This window comes from Camelus ferus, chromosome 34 (genome assembly GCF_009834535.1).
Source record: "Camelus ferus isolate YT-003-E chromosome 34, BCGSAC_Cfer_1.0, whole genome shotgun sequence".
Taxonomy (NCBI): Eukaryota; Metazoa; Chordata; class Mammalia; order Artiodactyla; family Camelidae; genus Camelus; species Camelus ferus.
The window spans coordinates 2691301-2710368 of record NC_045729.1 but is presented as its reverse complement, the minus strand read 5'-3'; the positions used below and the strand labels follow the sequence as shown (position 1 = coordinate 2710368).

The 19068-nt window shown below is 40.8% G+C and overlaps 1 protein-coding gene across 5 annotated transcripts in view; it reads left to right on the top strand.

The window, feature by feature from the left end:
• Positions 1 to 19068, top strand: part of FAR2 (fatty acyl-CoA reductase 2) — a 123833-nt gene that overhangs the window by 102177 nt on the left and 2588 nt on the right. For 4 of the 5 annotated variants that reach the window (XM_032473403.1, XM_032473402.1, XM_032473401.1 and 1 more), the window contains 7 exons: positions 6101 to 6278; positions 7670 to 7714; positions 9540 to 9658; positions 10537 to 10604; positions 12721 to 12892; positions 15422 to 15551; positions 18126 to 18253. In XM_032473403.1, coding sequence (XP_032329294.1) covers positions 6101 to 6278; positions 7670 to 7714; positions 9540 to 9658; positions 10537 to 10604; positions 12721 to 12892; positions 15422 to 15551; positions 18126 to 18253 — 840 coding nt within the window. Of the gene's footprint in view, positions 1 to 6100; positions 6279 to 7669; positions 7715 to 9539; positions 9659 to 10536; positions 10605 to 12720; positions 12893 to 15421; positions 15552 to 18125; positions 18272 to 18318; positions 18432 to 19068 lie in introns of those variants that run through there. The other variant, XM_032473404.1, reaches the window with a different exon arrangement.

The following is a 19068-nucleotide window of genomic DNA, read 5'->3' as shown; positions in this document are numbered from 1 at the left end:
CATCTTCTGCCCCTCGGACCAACCCAGACATTTTATCGTGTCACCGTGTCACCGCTCTTTCTCTCTGCCTTCATGCTTCTAGCTGCTACGTACTCGATATTTACCTTTAGAAACTCCTGTGTGTAAATGGATCAGGGGTGGCCGGTAAATTCCAGTTTTCCAGAGTGACAGCTCAAGTAGAATACTTATTTTTTAAAAATGTGTGTAGCTGACTAGCAATGGTAGAAGTCTGCGGTGGGTGCTTTCCAAATTGTGCTGGCCAAGGGGACCCCTCTCAGGGGAGCCAGTGTAGAAGAAAAAGCTTCTGCACCTGTATAAAAACCGGAAATAACCAGAGTTAGGAAGTAGAGAAACAGAACCATAAACACTACTGCTTTACTTAGCATGCTGAAACCGATCTAGTAAATATGCGTTAAGAAGGGAAGGACGAGAATGACTCATCGCTGAGCAATCACTGAGCAGAGACACTGTCACAGACCTCGAATTCCTTAAATAGCATTCTAGGGTGGATACTATTATCGCTACTGTACTGACAAAGGAACAGAAGCTCAAAAAGGCTGAGTAACTCTTCAGAAGCCTCTCAGCTAGTTAAGTCACACAGACAGTTTTTCCTCCATGGCCACGTCATTCTGGCCATGTGGTTAGAGACACACACTTGACAGTGTCAGAGATTAAATGGTGCTTTCTTAAGACAGAAATTGTGCTGCCAAGGAGCTCACCATCGGATGCAAATAGGACAGGGTAGGGTTATCTATGGGAGGTGGTGGAGGAAAGGGGACACACGGCGTCTGATGGAGCTGGAGGAGGCGGAGGGGCTCAGTTAAGGCAGGTGCGGGAGATAGACTTGGAAGAATGCGCACAGTAGGTCAGACGGGGACACACACTAGGCAGAGCTGGGGGAGGAGGGAACCCCAGGGCATGTTTGGGATGCAGCTGTAAGTCCCTTTTGGCAGCAGATCGGTTACATACAGGGAAGCTGTTAGACCTTAAGCTGGCAGGCTTGGCTGGGGCCATGCTGTGGCCGTTTTGAGCACCATGCAGAAGACTGTGTTTAATTCTGTAGGCAGTGGGGATCCATTGAAGGAGGGCTGTGTGTTTGTGTATGTGTGTGTGGTTTGGGTTGTTTGTTTCATTTTAATCAAGCAAAGGCTTTGATGAAAGTGGACTTTAGCAGATTATTAAGTAAACTTTCTAGTGGGCAAAAGATATGACGGTCCAGGTGCCATGTTGAAATTTCAAGGTTAGAACTGAAGTGACTGAACACTGCAATAGGATACGGTTATTGACGTTTTCTTCCATGATAGATATTATGTCCACCAGGGCCAGGACAAGAACAAAGCCAGTGTTTGTGAAATCGGATCTGCTCAGAGAGACACTGTTTTATTCATGATTAAGAAACTGGTTCGGCACATGTGGGAACAGTAGGTAGATGGGAAATCTCCGTACCTTATACTCATTTTGGCTGTGAACCTAAAACCGCTCTAAAAAATAAAGCCTATTAAAAAACGGTTCACATCTTCATATATTTTAAATTAATGAAGTCACATTTAATAATTTAATGGAGTTTAATTTTTTTTAGAAAAGAAAGTGGACTTCAGGAACATTAATATGGTCATGGCGGGGAGGGGGGTAGGTTAGCCAGAGGCATGGAGACCCGGCTACCCGAGGGGGAGAGGTGAGGAGGGCTGGACCTTCAGAGCGACGACAGATGTACAAAACATCTGTATGTTTGGGGAGAGAAAAACCAACAGAATGGACGAGGCTACTGCGCTGCTTGTGGACCTGCAAGTACCTTACCAGCTATCAGATTAGAACGTGCATAATTGTCACGGCTCACATTTCTAGAACCGAGGAGTTCATTCCATTTAAATTTCAGTTTTATTAAAAATTTTACTCCAAGAAGCAATGCCTTTGGGGAAGCCAATCCCAATTTATTCAAGTCTTAATGACTTAACTTTGTGGAGTGGAGTGATTTTTAAATTAGTGATTTCCCAACTTGACTGACCATACAAATCACCGGGGCTTATTTAAAAATCCAGATTATCAGACCATCCCCTAAAAGACTGATTCAGTGGCTGAACAGGCAAGTTTGGGAAATGGTGCCTTAAGGTGACTTGTCATTGAACAGCTTTCATTTGAAAGGGGGTTCATGCATATTCCAGTTATCAGCTTCCCACTGCCCTCACTTTTTGTTGTCTTGCAATTCCTGGATGCTTGAATGGAGTAAAACTTCCTGATAGATTTGTACCTGTTAAAAAAAAGTCAGACTTTAAGCTACTTGGCCACCAGAAGAAGACACAGCTGGTCTTCTTTGTGAAAAAGAGAAGGTGTTTCTTGATCAGACGCTGGTTGCAGTCAGTCGTGGCAGGTGAGCTGTGGGTGAGAGTGTGAGAAGCCGGGAAGACGAAAGCACGGCCCCGACAGTGGCCCTTTGGGAAATCCAAGAAGCGGTCAAATGTCAGAAAGTAGGTTTGCCTTCGTGCTGAAGAACACGTTGTTAACACTAAGGGTGTCTCTAGTCCAGGGGAAAAGAAGAAGCTAATTTTAGTGTTTGTACTTTTATTGTCAGGATGGTATAGCATTAAGATGGCATCCAAGGAGCAGACAAAAAGTTGAAAATCCTGTGTACTTTTAATATGATCAGACTTTAATGCAAATCAGAGCAGGGTTAAATTGTTTCTTAAACAAACTGAATAATTTTATGGGTTTCTTTCAGTTTGGGCATTTTTGGCAGGTGGGGGAGGTAATTGGGTTTGTTTATTTATTTCACAGAGGTACTGGGGATTGAACCCAGGACCTCGTGTGTGCTAAGCATGCGCTCTACCACTGAGCTACACCCTCCCCTTGAAACTGAATAGTTTCAACATTGTCAGGCCACGGGGGCCAGAATAGGTGCTCAGCAAAAATCTGCAGGAAGTACAGAAGCCAAGTCACCACAAGCATTAGGCTCTGATACATGCTTCTCCCCAGTAGAAGGTTCAAATTTACTTTGAAGCCACTTACATTTATTCTCCAGCCATCTCTGCCAAATTGAAGTTGGTCAGCATGTCGCCTTCTAGCTTCTCAGCACTTTTCGCCACTGTCACCTGACACTTTACCCTCCCTTCTCTGCAAAGATGTCCCCTTTCTGATTTCCCCCGTCTCCTTACAACCCCACTGCCTTCTGAGTTCACCCATTGTCCATCTCAGCTTCCCAACCCCCACAGAACATATACTGGCCAATCAAGGCCGTCTAATGGGTGAGCACACGTTTACTGCATAAGGTAGTGGGGCTTGTGGAGGCAGGAAGGCGATTGGACACAGAGATCAAAAACATAATCCCTGCTTTCCTGGGCTCATTGTAAAGTGGGGAGACAGACACACGAGCAAGAACATACTGCATGAGTGATACGGTGATGGCTGCAAATAATCAAGGAAATCGCGATAATCCAGACAAGAGGAGTGTGAACGTTAGTCAGCATGAGGCAGGTGTCCAGCACTGACTCCCCAGAAAGTTCTTCCCGCTGTTCCGCTAGGCTTGCCCTGCTTCTTGCGTAAGAAAATTCGGAGGGAAAAAAATATATATTTCTCTTGCTGTTTCATTCAACAAACACATAAATTATGGAATTATTAATGCTATGAGGAGGTGGATTACATAAGTTTCAAACAAAAAAGATGGAAAATTGAGGAGATTGTGCACGCGCGCGTGTGTGTGTGTGTATATGAGACACAGACCCGGTTTTCTAAAATCTTCAATCATGTTTTGCTTCTTTGGCAGCTACTGAAGTCGAAGCTTAGAATTTGGAACCTGTGGGTTCAGACCTCTCCTTGGGTACCCTGGGGAGCATTTGCTTAATTTCAGAAATGTACTTTGCCTTCTCTAGTGTCTGGTTTTTTACCATGCTAACTCATTTACTATTTTGAAAACAAACAGAAGCAGCAGATCAAACTTTGGTGAAGAAGAGCATGAACTGATCTTAGGTCCTGAAAAGGGCATCATGTAGCCAATGGGCATGTTTATTTGTTACACTAATCTCTTTGCGCCCAGGAGGTGGCTGGATGAGATGTGGTCTGTTTGACTGTATTTGAAAAGGTATTTTAAAACCAGCTGTTACCTATGTAGTCATACGCTCCTTGGTGGTTCTACTAAAAATAAGCATGCCAGATTTGTTGGCTCATTTTGTTTCATCAAACAGTTTTAAGTGTAGTTGTGAACATTCCTATTTGTCCTCGTGGTAACCTGAGCATTTACAACAGATGTAATTATTGCCATTTTTCACAAGTGAAAGTGGAGGAAACGAGACAATAATACAGACGTGGCTACGAACAGTGGAGGCAGGCCCTCTGTCTACACAACTCTACAATTCTTTTGCTTCGTGTTCTTGGAATCCTATGAAACCAGTCTTTTCTGAGACAAGCTAATTCTCCAAATTTTGTGAAGCTTCCAGGTGTCACCCGTTCCATGAACACCAGCATCAGTGACAGCAGGTGGCACCAGCCGTGTGCCATACAATTCGAGGGCATTGCTAGGTTCTGATGCTTCCTTAAAGTTTTCTTTACAGCCTTATTAAAATTAGGCTGTATTTCTTCTGATCGGATTTTTGTAACCTGTATGGTTTTGCAGGTGAAAAAAAAATGGCCTGAGGTCCGTTTTCCCACTGCTGACCCACAAATAGGATGAAGTAAAGAACACCTGTATTACCTCGCACTCTCTCCCAACCCTCAAGTGACCACATCATTGAGATATCATCTGTTTTTCTAAGTATTTAGAGTTGTTTTTAATTCTAGGAACTTCTCAGCTTTTCCCTTTCCATGTAAGTCAGAAAGCATTTGAGAATCTAGAAGACACTTCCACACTAGTGCAGCAAACATAATAGGCAGTGTTCATGTTCCACCCCAACTTCTAATGAGAGTTATTCTGATTGAGAGTTGTGTTTCTGAGTAAGTTTTGGCATTAAGCACATCTCGGAGGCACAACAGTTTGTCATGGGGGCAAATCAAAAACCGCTAAGAGGATTTTTCTGCAATCAAAATAGTATGATCGTGCTCAGTGCGATAAAAAAATAGGAACAAATGTACCAAATACGTGGATTATAAAAATCACACTGACCCATTCAGGAAGCCTAATTTTTCAAAACTGTTTTATATCAAAAGTTCAACCAAATAGATCTACCAGCTAAGAGAAACATTAAATATTAAATCAACAGTAATTTGATTGCTCTCTTAGAGAAGGGCAGAAAGACTTTGGGGTTATCAACATGGTTCTGACATCTTTTAAAAAAAAAAGTTAGTCTGGTGCCATGGTAACTCAGTTACCTGTGACACAGGTCTTCTGGTAAGTAGAGGTGCTCAGTAATCACTCTATTAAATCTGCTTCAGGGTACCGTGTTCGCTCCACCTGACAGACTAGCCATAGTTATGAGAGCACTTCAGAACTCACTGGAACTCTCTGGAAGTCATCACCAAGTTGTTAGCTTAGACTCCAAACAGACCTTCAAAATACGGTTCATAGATTTGTTTTAGCAACAGACGGTCAGTCTGCAAAACGTAGTTGCTTTTCTTTGTTGAGGCATTGAATAGAATTTTAAAAATTCAAAGAGTAAGGTTTCGAGATTGATGCCGTAGGTTTTAACTGGACGACCCTGCATGGGTGGGGCCCCCGCGCAGCACCCCGGACACGAGCGCCTCTCAGCGCCACGCCCACCGCCCCTGCCACGCTGCCGGGCGCACGCCTGGTGCCAAACCCGTCAATAACTAGTTCTGAATAGATGCGTTCAGGGAATCCCTGCGGACCCACTGGAGAGGAAACAGCTGAAGATGCAGGTTGATTATATGTAATAAAATAGCAGACTGCCTTTCTGTTGAATTTATCTAGGCAGGAGGCCGCAGGATTGACTAGGGAGGCTGGTCTTAGCGGTGGAGAGCAAAGATCTCATCTGTCATGTGTGCCTTGGCAAGGTACACCCCCCGCCCCGAGCCTTGGTGTCCAGTGGCAGTTCTGGATTCTGGAACTCAAGCCAGAAAGTGGAAGCCGTGTTGGGTTATTGGTGTCTCACGGTTTCTTTCTGGTCTGTTGTGTAACACACGCTGCTAGAATTCTTTTCCACTCTGATGCCTTCAGGTGGCTAGACGACGCTATTATTGACGAGATCACACCCAAGCTGATTGGGGACCGGCCCAACACCTACACCTACACCAAGGCCTTGGGAGAGATGGTGCTGCAGCAGGAGGGCGGGAACCTCAACATCGCCATCATCAGACCCTCCATCGTGGGAGCCACCTGGCAGGAGCCATTCCCAGTAAGCCCGCTCACCTGGATTCACGCTTTGCTCCCAAGCCATCGTCCTTCCAGCCCCACTACTCCCCGGGGTCTTTTTTCTCTTCTGTTCAGTATGTGTGGCCGAATGCAGCAAATCAAACATGAATCCATTATATTAGGACAACATTTTCACATGTGGTTCAGGATTTATTCAGTGCGGGGCTCCTCCAGGAGTTACCCTGACCGTCCTAGAGTGGCGTGGAAATCTTAAATTAGCTCATTAACTCTGGTCTCAAACTTCCCAAAGGAAATAGTTTTATGTCTTGGCCTCCCTACTATAGTTCAAATATACTGGAACGTTCTTAATGGCCAAATTGGGTTGTGTTACAACTGCCAAGTAAACAGGAGGACACAGACAGTCCTCCATTTAGGAATGATCATTTTTCCCTCTGTATACAGCGGTGTCTTTTTGAAAGTCCTTTGAATTATACCATCTTCTTTAAAGCAATTCTGTGAAGATTTCAGGCCGGATAAATTTGAGCTCCGTTAGTTACTGACAGGCAGCCTTTGAGTTGTCTCGTCTGTGACACTGGGCTAATTGCACCCACCGTGGAGGGTCGATCAGAGGAGACTGTGTATGAGATGTGGGTATGCGGTGCCCGGTCCCTGGTTAAAGGCTCTTCAAACTTCTCTCCCATTTCACACACACATTTTGACTTACAGTGATAAAGAAACAGACATAATAAGGTCAACTGACTTGTTTATGGCTTAGGACACAAACTCAAAAAGACAGTTTTCTCTAGCTGCTCCTAAATAGAATCCTTCCTCTAACATGTAAGCAAGTTAATACAGATGTATAGATGGGTGGGTAGACGAAAGAAAGAAGAAGGAAGGGGAAGAAAGAAAAAAGGAAGGGAGGGAGGGAGGACGTACGAAAAAGAAAGACAGAGAAAGAAAGGAAGAAAGAGAAAAGAAAGAGAGAGAGAAAGAATGGATGCTATGACTCTGACAATTTTGCAGAAATGGACGTTTCCCACATACTGTGTTTGAAATGTTCCCCTGGGAGTTAAGAGCAGGCCCAGGTGAGGAAAATGATGATTGCTAAACTGGTTAGCAGAATATGATATTAAGACAAGATCCAATTTAGCCCCGAAGATGTCATAAACAACTTGCAACCATCCCTGATTCCTGCTATGAAAAAGAAAAATGCTGGCAGAATTTTAATTCTTGTGCAAAGTGCAGAAAATATCCAGTGCTTTGTCACTGGTCTTTGCGATCTTAGAAATACTGGACCAGACAGTTTTATCGGATAGGGTCTGTGTGCTCTTGTTTGAAGTTTATTAAGAGTAGCCTACAGATGTTCCTAAGTCATTATGATTTTTCTGACATGTGGAACCAATAGAGATCTTTACTCCTTTCCTTTTTTTTTAGGGTTGGATTGATAGCATCAATGGACCTACTGGGCTCATTGTCGCGGTAGGTACACTGGCGTGGAAACAATTCCTCGGAATTTAGTGGAGGGCTAATAACAAAATGCGGGCGTTAGCTTCGCTGATGCAAAAACCGTGTTACTTTACTAACTACAATTGATGCAACTTATTTCAATTTTGCTGATTGGAAAGCAGAGGCAGGACGAAATTATCTTAGTTGCTTATGGATATTATTTTCAGGAAAACAGAAGAACTGTGATATCATCAATTACTACCTAGGCGTTTTGTTTTTGGAAAGTCTTTTGAGCATCCAGGACCATGGCTGTATTTCCCCTCAGTTAACACAAGATGGGGCTGTTTGCTCCTTTTCGCCCTTTAAATGATAGCTTGAATGAGTGCAGCACGTTAGGGATGCAATCAAACTCGTATCTGCAAAGATGATTAAATTTCTGAACATGTGGATAGAAATTATATAAATACATAAAATATGTCAATAACTAGTTCTTAACAGATGCGAGAGAAGAGAACTACCAATTTGAACAAATTTTTCAGATATAAAAGCTGATGAGTCTAGGAAACACTTCAACAATAATCCGCTCACAGACCAGGAGGAACATCAGTCATTCCCCTGGGTCAGCAGCCCTCTGTGTGTGTTTCCCTGCGGTGGAGACAGATCCAGTGAGCGGCGGTGCTTTGCAGTTCACACTGAAGCATTTTAAGGCCAGACCCACATCTGTACGCTTTAGGACGATGAGCAAGAGTTCAATTCTTTAAATGAGTTTAAATCTTATTAGGAATCTTATGTTTCAGACTCTGCCTCTGTTCTCAGAACTGGATCCAACGTGAACTAAAATATAAATATAAGATAGTGAATTATGATTACTCATCAAAGACAGCGACAAGGGACCCCTGCTTTCTTTTATTTCTAGCAGTCCCTCTCTGTTCCTCACCTGCCTTCAATTCTTGCTGTTTAGTTGGGTGGGGTGAATATTTGGTAACTTAGAACATAACTATTTTAACATGATCCCAGAGTGAGTTTTATTACATTGTTTGCAAAGCTGCGTATTTATTCAAATGTTCTAAAATTTTCCAAACTGGTTTCTTGTGTCCAAAGGAAGAGAATCAGTTACAAGAAAACAGAAATTAGGAACATCAGAAAGTGCTAATTACTGAGAATTGACGTTGGAAACATGCAGGGTATAAATAATTACTTCATAACGTTAATAAACAGGACTTTTCATTTATTAACTGACTTATTTATTGACACGACATTTATTAACATGAATAATTCCCAATTCTTACATCTATATAATATCAGTGATCTATAACGTAAACAAAGATACTGAACAAAAAGTAAATAATGGTGGCTTTTCCCCCAAGTAATAAAAAAGTTTTTGCTAAATAGGAGAATTTTATTCACTTAAAAAAATGTTTCTTAAACTTTTAGTGTCTTGTAAGTTAGAATGCACTAGCAGAAAACAACATCATTTAAGAAATGGTAAATTAATGGGAAATTTGGGAAATGTTAATTCTTAAAATGTCCTATGAATTAATTTTTAAGATGTGAGAACCTATTCTTGGTGTGTATTAATTCACTAAATACATTAAACCTCTCATAAATTGGAGGGATTTCACTCCCAAAAGGAACCTGAGGCCCACTATGGTCCAGGGAAATGCTGGCACTCGAGATGAACTTGACGGTGGAGACTGGATAGGGGCTGAGAGCAGTCAGCCCCAGCGCAGTAACCTAGTAAGCAGGGCATCAGCGTTAGCTGCTCTTACTAACAGCATTAGTATTACCTGCCTGATACGTACTTTCCCCCTATTACTTACGATCTGGTTCAGTATTTCATGGCCTGTTTCCTTTGCAGGCTGGGAAGGGGTTTCTTCGGTCCATAAGAGCAACTCCGATGGCTGTGGCAGATTTAATTCCAGTCGATCTTGTCATCAACCTCACCTTGGCTGTAGGATGGTACACGGCAGTTCACAGGTTTGGATGCTTAAGCTGGTTTTCGAAGATTGAATGATGAGGATGGCGAATATGTTAGGCACCTTTCCAAAATACAGACATTTTATTGTAGACGACCCCAAATGTGGGAGGGTGCCTGTTTCAGCATCTCACATAGTCCCAGATACGCACTGAGTGGTCTTAGAAATAACACTTAGTACTTGGTTGATCATAAAATAATAAATTCTTTAAAGCATTTAACCACAAAATTCTTGATAACTGAAAAGCACTTTTTTCTATTCAGTAATCTAAAATGCAGCGTCCTTTTTTAAGGCAAATGAGGTAAAAGTGGGATGAAGCAACAGCATTTTTTTTAACTCCTCAGTTCCTAATAAATACTAAAAGTTCAGATCTCTGTGTTGGGGGTGGGGTGGGCTATTTTCTAGCACAAAGGGAAAATAATAAATTGTTTGTATATTTGGCTTTGTTAGTAAAAAGTAAGCAGAATTAATTTTTTCTTATTTGAAGTGAGACATTTAGACGTCTTCCAACTCAGCAGGGTTCAACTCGGATTTAGGAGAAAACATGGCCTATGCATTTGCCCCATAAAGTTGTCAAGAAGTTAGAAATTCAATCTGCTTTCTCATCGTCATGCTCCCTCCCTTTGCTCCATCAATACGTCAACCTGTTTGAGATCTTGTCCCCATACGCGTGCTCACACACACACCTGCACTTCTCCCGGTCGTCTTCCATTTTGATTATTAACCCAAGGAAGGAACCAAAGATGGAAGCATTGCATAGGTTGCCTAAGTCATAGGGATTCTTGGGGGAATAAAAAACAACCTTGTTTAAATGTTCTTCTCCCTCATCTGTATTTCATTAGCTCTCCATTTTGCTGAATTTATCTAACTATTTTCTAGACCTAAGTCAACGCTCATCTACCACTGTACGTCTGGAAACCTCAATCCCTGCCACTGGGGCAAAATGGGTAAGAGCTGCCTGCAGGATGGAGGGGCGTGCCTCCTAGGTCTGCCCGCTCGCGGTGAGCGCCTGCCATGGGGGAAGTGGGACAGGTGTGTCGTGGAGCTCAGAGTCTAATGGGGGCAGAGGCAAAACACAGGTAATGAGACAAAACTCATTGCAAATGGTGAGTGTGTAAGAGTTAACTAGAATGTGCTGTGGTACGTGAAAGAGAGGGGCCAGTGGGAAAATCTGCACGATTGTAAGCAATAGGAAGCCACTGGCTGAGAGATCTAAAAAATAAATAAAGCCCAGTGAAAGTCAGCAATTATGAGCAACGTCAGTGATAAAACACCCCCCCTGCTGAGCAACTGCTCTCAGGCAGACAAGCCCGCACCACCAGCTGCATGGCTGGGAATGTGAAATGATCAGTGGCCGAGCAGACTTAGAAGTGTCCAGTATTAGCTCATGTCATTGCATTGGTGATCATCTTTATTACCTGATGCAGTTAGCCACAAGTGTAACCTTGAAAGTATCTGGTTGAACTGAAGTAATTAATCCTGCATATAATAGAAAATTAGCTAACCAGACTTGTACTCTCCTTTGTCAATTTCAAAGTTGATTTTTTTTTTCTTTGTGAATATCTGAAGCTTTTAGATCATCGAGTTGTTCTTTGGCTATTATACGCTGAAAAAAAATCAAATTTGCTTAGTGTGTTAGAATCTGCTTTCCAAGTCAGAGCATTTTGCTGTTTTGCTCTGTTTGCAAAGTTACTACTTCAGTAAAAGTGAAATTATCTACTATCATCAGAGTCCCTTAGATCATATATCCAGTTATTTAGGTCATATAGCTAAATAATTCTAAGAATATTTGGAACCAAAAAGAAATCTCCTCTACCTCAATAACAAAATTAAGATAGCACTCATTAAAAGATGTGTTAATAGAAGCAAACAAGGTCTTTTAAACTCTTAAATAAAGAGATCCTTTATGTAAATTCCATTTCTGAGATTCAAAATGGTCTTCTTCGTGCTGAAAATATTCTACTACCTGTTTTATGGAATTATATACAATATCATAGTTGAAAGTTGTCTAGCATGCTTGCTTCAGTTTACATCTGAAGCCTGGAGAGAGTGCACCCTCCATTCAGCTCAAAGGGAAGCTGGATGGAGCTGCTGTCGAAGCAGAAGACAGGTGTCCTGAAGGTGCAGGGACCACCCCACTAGGGGTTCCTGAAGGTAAATATGACTCCATCCAGAAGGAAAAGACCCACGGAACGGGTGTTTCCTGAGAACCTTTTCTGTACAGGGTATACACTGTTCATACAGTTCCCAGGTAATTTTTAAGGAGGACAGTGATCATATTACGGTGATAACTGAAATCTTCATCATAATGGAATAATGAACTTAAGCATATTCTTTGTGAATTCTACATAAAGTAAAACCAAACTTGAATTCAAATGAATAGTTTGAAAAGAAGTATTGAATTAACAAATGTACATGAAAACCTTTAAACTAGGTTTTGTATAAGTAATGATATAAAAAGAAAAAAGATTAAAAAAAAAACAAAAAACTCTGGAGACAAGAGTAAGCAGTGGAGTCTGACATCCTCCCAGAGCAGGAGAAATAACACAGAAGTGAAGGACTGTGGTATTTAAAGTGTGTGACCTACAACCAAGGAATCCTGCTTTTATATTCTTTTACTTAAATATTTTCAAAAGTTTAAGTAAAATGTTCATTGTTCTGCAAGTAATGATCCAACCAAGGAAATAAGGCCTCCCCTAGGCTGTGTTCTGGGCTCTCAGAACAGACTAGATAACCTTGAAACTGAATGATGGATATTATTTTCTGAACAACACTTCACTGTATTGACTAAACCTATTTCTCCAAGAAGTCATTTTAGAGTAAAGGTTTCAGGAGAGGGACCCTATTCACATCATTTGATTTTGTAAGTGACCACTTGCACAGTAGAAAAATCTTAATATTGTTCTCGGAAATTGATTCTTGACTCTACACAGCAAATCCTCATTACTTATTGTTTTGACCCATTGCAAACGCCATCCACCAGAGTGGGTTTATATGCTCCTAGACTTAGGACTCTGAGGTTTTTTTTTTTATCGCTCCCCCCACCCCCTCTCCCCTGCCCAGGATTCCAAGTCTTGGCAACCTTTGAAAAAATTCCATTTGAGAAAGCTTTTAGGAGGCCAAATGCTGACTTCACAACCAACAACATCACGACCCATTACTGGAATGCGGTCAGCCACCGGGTCCCAGCCATCATCTATGACGTCTATCTGCGGCTCACGGGAAGGAAGCCCAGGTGAGAAGCTGGGACAAGACTTTTAAGAGTGTCTCTGCATGGAAGTTGAGGGCCCCAGTCCTTAGCCCTCCCATCAGCTGGGGACCAAAGGTGACAACTGAATCCTATATATATATATGGCAACCAAAGCAGTGAGAAGCCCCAAAGGACCTTAAAAATCCATTGTCATAATAAAGGAAGTTAAACATTAAGAAACTTGCTTGATGAAAGTCAGCAAGTATTCATCCGCCTAAAAAGAAAAACACCTGAGATTCTGTGTCCAGCGGTTTCTAAATTGTTAGGTAATCTTCAAATGCATGACAGCGGTCACAGCCTCACTTACGCACACATGGGGTGACGCACGGTGACCACACTTTCATTCTCACAACAACCCAAGGAGGGCAGTCTCATTGGCCCAGTTATGCAGATGAGGAAACAGAAGCTGAGGGAAGAATTTTAAGTCGCCTCAGAGGAAGTGACGGAGAAAAGGTTTGGAGAAACAGGAACTAGATGTACTGCCACCTGGAGATGAGTGAGGAGGTCCGAGGGAACGAGGTGGAGGGAAGGTGTGCTGGTGAGGCGGCTCTGGATAGAGGGTAAAGTTCAGTAAGTTGTAAAGAGGAACACGGGAGGAAGGAGCCTGACAGAAATCTTAATGTATCTTGTTTGTTAAGAAATTAGATTGTCGTGTTTGTGGGGAATGGGTAGTTTTGCTTCATGGTAGGAAATTTAAGAATAATCTTTATGGTAGAAAATACTCGAATCCTTCTGGACCCTTTCCTTCCCCAAGTGTGTCTGTGTGTAATCTATGCATTTACAACCATCTATGGAAGTATGTATAGTTTTGCTTTGAGGCGTGTGTGTGTGTGTGTGTATGTATAAATCAATCCTACATATGTTCTAACTTTTTCACTTATGTTCCATGAGCATCTAAGTCATTCTGCTAGCCCTGTCTTTTTCCCCCGTTACAATGAGGCAACGAGTATCAGTGCACATGCTTTTTTCTAGTATGTGCCACTAGATCTGGGGAGGATGCTGAGGGGTGGGGTTGCTGGACTGGAAGGTACGTGGGTTTTGTGACCGCCACCAGGTTACCCTAAAGGACGGCTCTGTCAGTTTGCACTACCACAATAGCGTGTGAGAGTGCGTGTCTGTTTTTCCCTCACCCTCATTAATACTTGGCAAAAACCAATCTTTTGCACTGTCGGACTGATGACAAGGAGTGGCAGCTCTTCATCACTCTGTGTCCCATCCCCTTGGGTGCTGGAGGGGCTGGGCTTTCGTGGGTTTATTGGACGTTCAGGTTTTTTCTGCTGTGAGTTGCCTGCTTCTATTTCTCATCTATTTTTCTATTGGGTTGTACTTACTAATTTATGGAAACATGTGTCTGTAAATATATATAGTTCACATATTTTCTCCAAGTCAGTTTCTTATCTTGTAGCTTTGATTATGAAGCTTTTTTAATACAAGGGAAGCTACATATAATGGAGGTCGTAAGTGCATGGAGTTTGGAGTCAGACTTACAGATGTAAATCCTGGCGTTACCGATTTAGCCATGTGAGCCCTGGACGACTTAATCTCTCTAAGTCCTAACTTGTAATCATACCTATTTTATAGGGTTTTACATAAGAATATAATAATCACTATTATTACTAAAAAAGGTTTAAAATTTTATGTGATAAAATTGCATACAATAATTTGTTTTCTAAATTGTTGTAAAGTTGGGGAGTTTATACAGCAGAGTCCTGACCACGGGATTAGAAAATGTGGTCCATATTAAGGAATGGGACACTGGGTGAGATTATAAAAGCAGAGGCTTTTTGAGGTCTGTCAAAATTGGATTGGAATTTTGACTTTGATCCTTAACTACAACATCACGGCCACTTAATCTTTCTTAGGTTTACTTTACCGATTCATAAAAATGCAGATAAATACCTAACAGGGATGTTGTGAGAACTAGTGCAGATAATATTTTTAAAAGCACCAACACTGTGCCTAACTGTGTAGATTATCAACAAAGGAGTTCTTTTCCCTCTAAATCTGCGCTGCAGTTAACAGCTGTTTTTGGTTGACCAGATGCTAACACAGTCACCACTTCTGTCCAAAAGTTATACACTGAGACCACAAATCAATCCATTTCAAAGGAAAAATTCCAAGCACATGCAATGAAGAAGAGAAATAAGCTTTCTTACTGTCCACCTCAGAATTCAGAGAATGAACAGTATGTCTTTAAGGGGTTGGCTATCTGGCTCGGCTTTTTAAACGTTTACAACTCTTGAGAAAGAGCTGGTAGGAAAGAGAAGGAGACGTTTGGTGGTATTAAAATGCCTGAAGGCACAGGTTCATCTACAGTCATCCCCTTCCCTTCATTCAATAGTTAGCATGGAAAGAAAGAAAAAAAAAAAGAGTTTAATGAGGGATTGGGAGAAAAAGGGGAGAAATAATCTTTATATTTTTTCAAAGACAACTTGTCCTTTATCTGGATAGAGCTGCGGGGAAGCGGCCATCTGTGGTGCACTGACATTTGCTCCTGTCTGATCTTTGCCTCAGGATGACCAAGGTCATGAATCGGCTTTTAAGAACCCTGTCTATGCTTGAGTATTTCATCAACCGGAGTTGGGAGTGGAGCACGTACAACACGGAGATGCTGATGTCCGAGCTGAGTCCTGAAGACCAGAGGGTGAGTCAGCCCTGCCTTACCCACGGGAAACCCTTACTCACCCAGAGTTACAACTGTCTGACCTAGAAAGCTGATGAGTAAAGGAAGTTTGCATACACATCTTTTTTCTTTTCTCTTTTTTTGCTAAGAAAATCCGGGATAGTTAAGAGCTCTAGGTTCCTCACCGCTGCTCTGCCGTCCTGTTTCACAGACTTCGTTTTAATCCTTTGTTAACCTTTGGCAGCTGTTACCTTTTCGACAAACCCTCACTACCTCTCTCTTTCCCCTAACCTCCAAAGCATGTATGACTTAAGTGAAAAATAGTAATTTTATTGCTCAGAAACTCTCTCATCCACTGTTGGAAATCATTCTGCATCTCCAAAGCTACACACAGTTCCTTCTTCCGTTTTTAAAGCTCCGTGCCCCTGCGTTCCGGCCCAGCTGAGCCCTCCCTCCAGCAGCCGTGCCCTCTCTAACATTTTCAGCCTTCATCCTTATGATGATTTCTCTGGAACAGTGAAGATTTTTATTTCTCAAGCCAGGACTCCACCTGAATTGCTTGGTGTATCAGTGCCTTTTGTTTCTGTATATTAACCTTCCTCACAGGCACAAACGTCAAGTCTGGAATTCCTACGTGTTCTAAAATTCACAAATACAGAAACCTGTATTTTGTACGTGTCCCTAGCTGTGTTTCCTCAGGTCATCTGTTCCCTGAGTATATCCTCAGTTTTCAGTTAAGCTTTAAAAGTTTTCATTCTCTTGGTTGACACTTCCCACTAAAATTTTTTAAAAGAAAGAAAAATTTCTTGGTTTATTATGTACTTGCCAGCAAATAGAAGAAACCAAGTCATACTGAGAAGTAAATGTCAGATGGCTAGCTGGCCTCACCTGCTTGTTCCAACATTCCAGCCTCATAAAGCATGATTCAAATCCAAGTCCCAGAATTACTTCCCGCTGTGGAGCCAAAGGGTTATTTGCAGTCAGAAGCCGTAAATGTTCTGTTAAATACACCAGTTGAGATTTAGTGATATTGTAACCGAAATCATTGCTGACCACCTCTAAACTTGACATGAAATAGAGCTGTTTTCAGAAATGTTTACATGCCTTGTATAGACAAAATTCTTCTAAGCACCTGTGTTTGAAATTCATGGATAATGATCAAACTAGCTTATTTTAAAAAAAACCTCTCAAGTTATTATAAATTATTTTTTTAATTAGCTTCAAATTTTATGTAGGCTTATCTTTATTGCATTTTCTTCATGGAATTTACCTAAATAATTCAAAAGGTAAAAGCTTAGAGTTCCGTTTTTGACACTTTACAAGTACTTTAACCTAAAGTAACTAAACATTTTGTGAAAAAAAAAAAGATTCAAAGCTATAGTGGTTTAACATATGCTTTCAAAATATATTAGCAAAGGTAATAGTCCTGAATACTTGGGTGTAATTGCTCAACTCTGGTGTGGCTCAGAATTCAGTTGAGATATGCAATATGGAATGAGGATTCCAAACTAGGGCTTCATTGAAATCTAACTTATAAATGTGAAATAGCATAAAAAGAAAAGCCTCTGTTTATATAGATGAATAAGTAACATTTAGTGATACTGTGGAAAATAAACATATCCAAACAAAGCAATACATAATTACTTTTGGAAAGCAATTCAGCTTTTGGACAAGCCTATGAATCTCTCTGGAACTTGTTAATCTCATCTACCTTCTTTGTTAGTAATCTAATTTATTTCACAAAGATTTGAGATAACTTGCAATAAATATATGTTATAAAAGAACAAAACAGAAATAACACATCAAACCAGGGGAAATATGTATTAAAACATGAAATCAAGAATAAGAATTAAAAAAACCAGAATATTTATTTGTAGTCTACAGGATCCCACCAAGTCACGGCAGGTAAGCAGATTCGTTCTTAAGATTTTTGGTGGCAAAGCAAAAAAGAAATAGAGTTTCATGGCATTCTTTAAGAGGAGAAAATATACAATTGTCCTAAAAGAAGCAAAGCTTTTCTTACCACTCTAAATGTTCCTTAAGGGCTTCGTTTAGTGGTACACGAAGAGACATAATGGATAACATCTCTAAAGAAAATACAGAATATAAAATCTGCTAAATTAGTCCTTAAGGCTTTGTTTCTCAAAGTTTACCTTAATAAGCATAATGAAGTAGTGACATTGCAGGGGAAAGTGCTAGGTTAAGGAGACAACACTGAAATTTAATGAAAAGGTAAAGATATATAATCTGTTTTGGTCCCTAACACTATTTTATCATTAGAAAAAACAATTAAGCCTCATATACTTGAAACGAAATTAGCTTTCACCAAACTAACACCAGTTCCTTTAAATTTCCAAGACTTCCTAAAGGTCAAATGTTTGTGCTTGATCCACGTTTAAACATTCTGATGTAAGTGGTAATCCAAACTGTCACTGCCTTTAAAATAACAGCTCAGATAATCTCCTCTGAAGGGGTGCAACCTAAATCTTCCAAACTGAGCATCACTCATTTATGTAAAAGAAATGTCATCAAATGGACGAAGTGATTGTCAGGCAGTGCGGTTCTGATAGTCTATACCCTCTCCTTGCCTTTCAGGTATTCAACTTCGATGTGCGCCAGCTGAACTGGTTGGAATACATTGAAAATTACGTTTTAGGAGTTAAGAAGTACTTACTGAAAGAGGATATGGCTGGGATCCCAGAAGCAAGGCAACACTTAAAAAGGTAAGTATATCAGTTAGCATATAATATATAAGTTTTATATATATATATATATATATATATAATATATATAATATATCAGTTAGCATTTATCGAGCACTTATGATGTGTATCTGATTCTATACCACACGTTAAATTTGAGTGGGGAGGGGAGGAATTAATATTTTTTGAGCCTTTATACTATGTCCTGTAATACACTGTTTTCATTTAGACTTCACCACACCCCTATGAGGCAGGTATTATTTTTGTTACCCCATTTTTATCAAAGAGCTATTTAGGTTCAAAGAAGGTGAGAGGCAGGTCACACATGCTAAGTACAGGAGCCAGATTTGGACCCAACTTTCTCCGTTTCTTTTACTACATCCTGTCGTAATGTGATCTAGAGACAGAAAACCCAACAGGCAGGAAACCTGATTGAACTATTTAACACGGGCAAATCAGTTAACCACTCTTTAAGTCCTTCAGCTGCCTGAAATCTTTCAATAATTAATCCCTAAGGGACAAAGAATTATAGCAGTCTGGGATAATTCTGGTAGAAGCAAAGGGGTTTTAAAGCAGAGATGATAAGGATGGAAAAGTAAATTGCAGAGAGAGAGAGGAACTTTGAATAGTAAGCTAAGAACTTCAGAACTTACCCTCCAGTGAACAAGAACCAGGGAAGACTTGTTATATACAGTAATATGATCAAAGTGTATTTAAGAAAGATTATGTTAGCTGTGTTTATAAGACAGGTTAAAGCAGAGAGGGATGAGAAAGAAACTAGTCAGGGGAATGTTGTAGAAATACAATTATTCAGAAGGAATGTGGTGGAAATGAAA